The 2,065-nt window shown below is 35.2% G+C and overlaps 1 protein-coding gene across 1 annotated transcript; it reads left to right on the plus strand.

The window, feature by feature from the left end:
- Window positions 1–6: 6 nt before the first annotated feature.
- On the plus strand, window positions 7–1,849 carry LOC105560644. The gene is made up of 6 exons (XM_012009930.1): window positions 7–78; window positions 563–678; window positions 794–864; window positions 943–1,031; window positions 1,134–1,310; window positions 1,637–1,849. The coding sequence occupies exons 1-6, from the start codon at window positions 72–74 to the stop codon at window positions 1,768–1,770; spliced, it is 594 nt and encodes a 197-aa protein (XP_011865320.1). The 5' UTR covers window positions 7–71; the 3' UTR covers window positions 1,771–1,849.
- Window positions 1,850–2,065: the final 216 nt, after the last annotated feature.

The raw sequence follows: 2,065 nt of genomic DNA on the forward strand, positions 1-2,065 counted from the left end.
TACGAGTGGAACATGTTACTTTCGCGAAGGATTCCGATCTTCTTGCTAGTCAGATTCAAGTTTTCCGTGATATGAGCGGTACGCTATATGTTGTAGAGAGCATTCCATAAATAGTTAAGAAATTTTATTAATTAGTACATGTATATGAACCTACATATACATAAACACGCACGCGCGTGCGCGCGCGTACGTAGATGAATGTTTTTAAATAGAAAGTTTTATTATTTAAAAACTACACAAAAAGGAATTTAAAAGATTAAAACAATTGCACGTACTAAATATTTTGACACGAACGACATGTAAAATAATACATTTGTTACAAATTTTTAAATTTATAATGACTTTTAATTTTATTACTTTGTATTTGTGTATATTTCGACACACCAGCGCGCGCGCACGTAGAAACGTATCTTTAAATAGAAAGTTTTGTTATATGAAGAACTACACAAAAAGGAATCCAAGAGTTTAAGACCATTTTACATCCTGAATATTGTGACATGAACGACATGTAAAAGAATTGATTTGTTACAAATATTTAAATTTATAATGACTTTCGTTACAGAAAAGCCAATTGGACTTTTGCTACAGAAACATCTATTTGAATGGTTCTTAGACGTTTTCAAGGCTATCATGAGTGACTGTAAATATTTGCCAAAATTGGCCACTCCACCGATACGAGTCAGTATATTTTACAAACTTCAATTTTATAAGTAAATCTCTTTCCCTTTTTCTTTCTCTCTCCGTATACCTTGCGTAACACTACGAAGAAAATTCAATTTTCTATCCTTTTCAGTTTGAAGATCCTATATATGGTACTACTGATTTAAAGTATATAGACTTCGTGATACCATCATTTCTATTAGTGTAAGAAAAAGTCATGCCAACATAATAAATAAACTTAATCTACTAAACTACTTATAGTATTGTAATATGTTTTTGCAGAACAGCCTTCACTTTGGGCACTATAGTCTCTTCCTTGTTGATAATCACAGATCGAGAGGAGGGTGTCTGGAATCGAAGCTTAGTCCAAGGTATTAATTTTTTAATGACACTACGAAATAGACTTTACGATTATTTCTTTGCCTTTGTATATTTTATCACATTAAGGTGAATATATTGTACATGCGTGACAGGGATAAAAGTAGAAGAAATTCTGCTGTCTCACATTGTGGTTGAAAGCATCATCACAATTATGCATACCATTACGGCAATACTCATAGTCTTCCCTATATGGGGTTTGGAATATAAAGGATCAATATTCGTTATAACCCTCCTTCTCTTTCTCTCCGAGTTTTGTGGAATGATGTGTGGTGAGTACTCCATTCTGTACTTATATCAAAAAGCGTACAGCAGCAATTCGGAATTTAATGAAAATGTTGCGTGAGCAATAGTAGAGAGCCCGCAGTCGAGAGGGCGACACACACACTTACACACATACACACACACATGCGCACAGACAGTCAGTGGTAGTACATACATGGCCGGCAAGCAAGAAGTCGAGTCGCATGTTCACGCAGCATCGACCCGTTCCTACAAAACACACTGGTATTCCATATCCATACGCATATCCATATCCTCTCGCGGGTGTCCCCGCAACAGAAAATTACACTGATTGTTTGTGTTAATGCATTTGCAGGTTTTGTTATATCTACCTTTTGCACAACTATTATGTCGTCCACATTATTGTCAAGCGGAAGTTTGGTAACGACGTTTATAATGACTGGTGAGACTTTACTCTATCTGTTTCTCGGAAATGGCCTCTTACTTTAATTAGTTATTAAATTAATTCTAAATTTAGTTTTTTATTACGTAATGATATATGAACAGGGTAAATGTGCATAAAAAGACCCCACCTGCCGATGACCTTGACCTTGACATATGTTGTCAAGGACACCCTCCTGAGTAACTCTTAGAAGTTTTTAGCCGGCGGTCGTTATTCGTTAGAAAGTTATTAACAAAACATTGTCGGGTAATTATGCATAAAAGCGACTTCCTCTCCGATTTGTTTTATTTTTAAATATGTTGTTGGGGATGTCTTCCCGAGTCATTTCATATAGTAGATATA

Source organism: Vollenhovia emeryi, unplaced genomic scaffold (genome assembly GCF_000949405.1).
Source record: "Vollenhovia emeryi isolate VEMERY1.0 unplaced genomic scaffold, V.emery_V1.0 DF945834.1, whole genome shotgun sequence".
Taxonomy (NCBI): domain Eukaryota; kingdom Metazoa; phylum Arthropoda; class Insecta; order Hymenoptera; family Formicidae; genus Vollenhovia; species Vollenhovia emeryi.

What these genes read in the sequence shown, in the direction of transcription:
- LOC105560644 (XM_012009930.1), top strand. An exon ending in ATACCATCATTTCTATTAGT is followed by an intron (nt 865 to 942) that starts GTAAGAAAAAGT and finishes ATGTTTTTGCAG; the next exon opens with AACAGCCTTCACTTTGGGCA. An exon ending in GTTTTGTGGAATGATGTGTG is followed by an intron (nt 1,311 to 1,636) that starts GTGAGTACTCCA and finishes ATGCATTTGCAG; the next exon opens with GTTTTGTTATATCTACCTTT.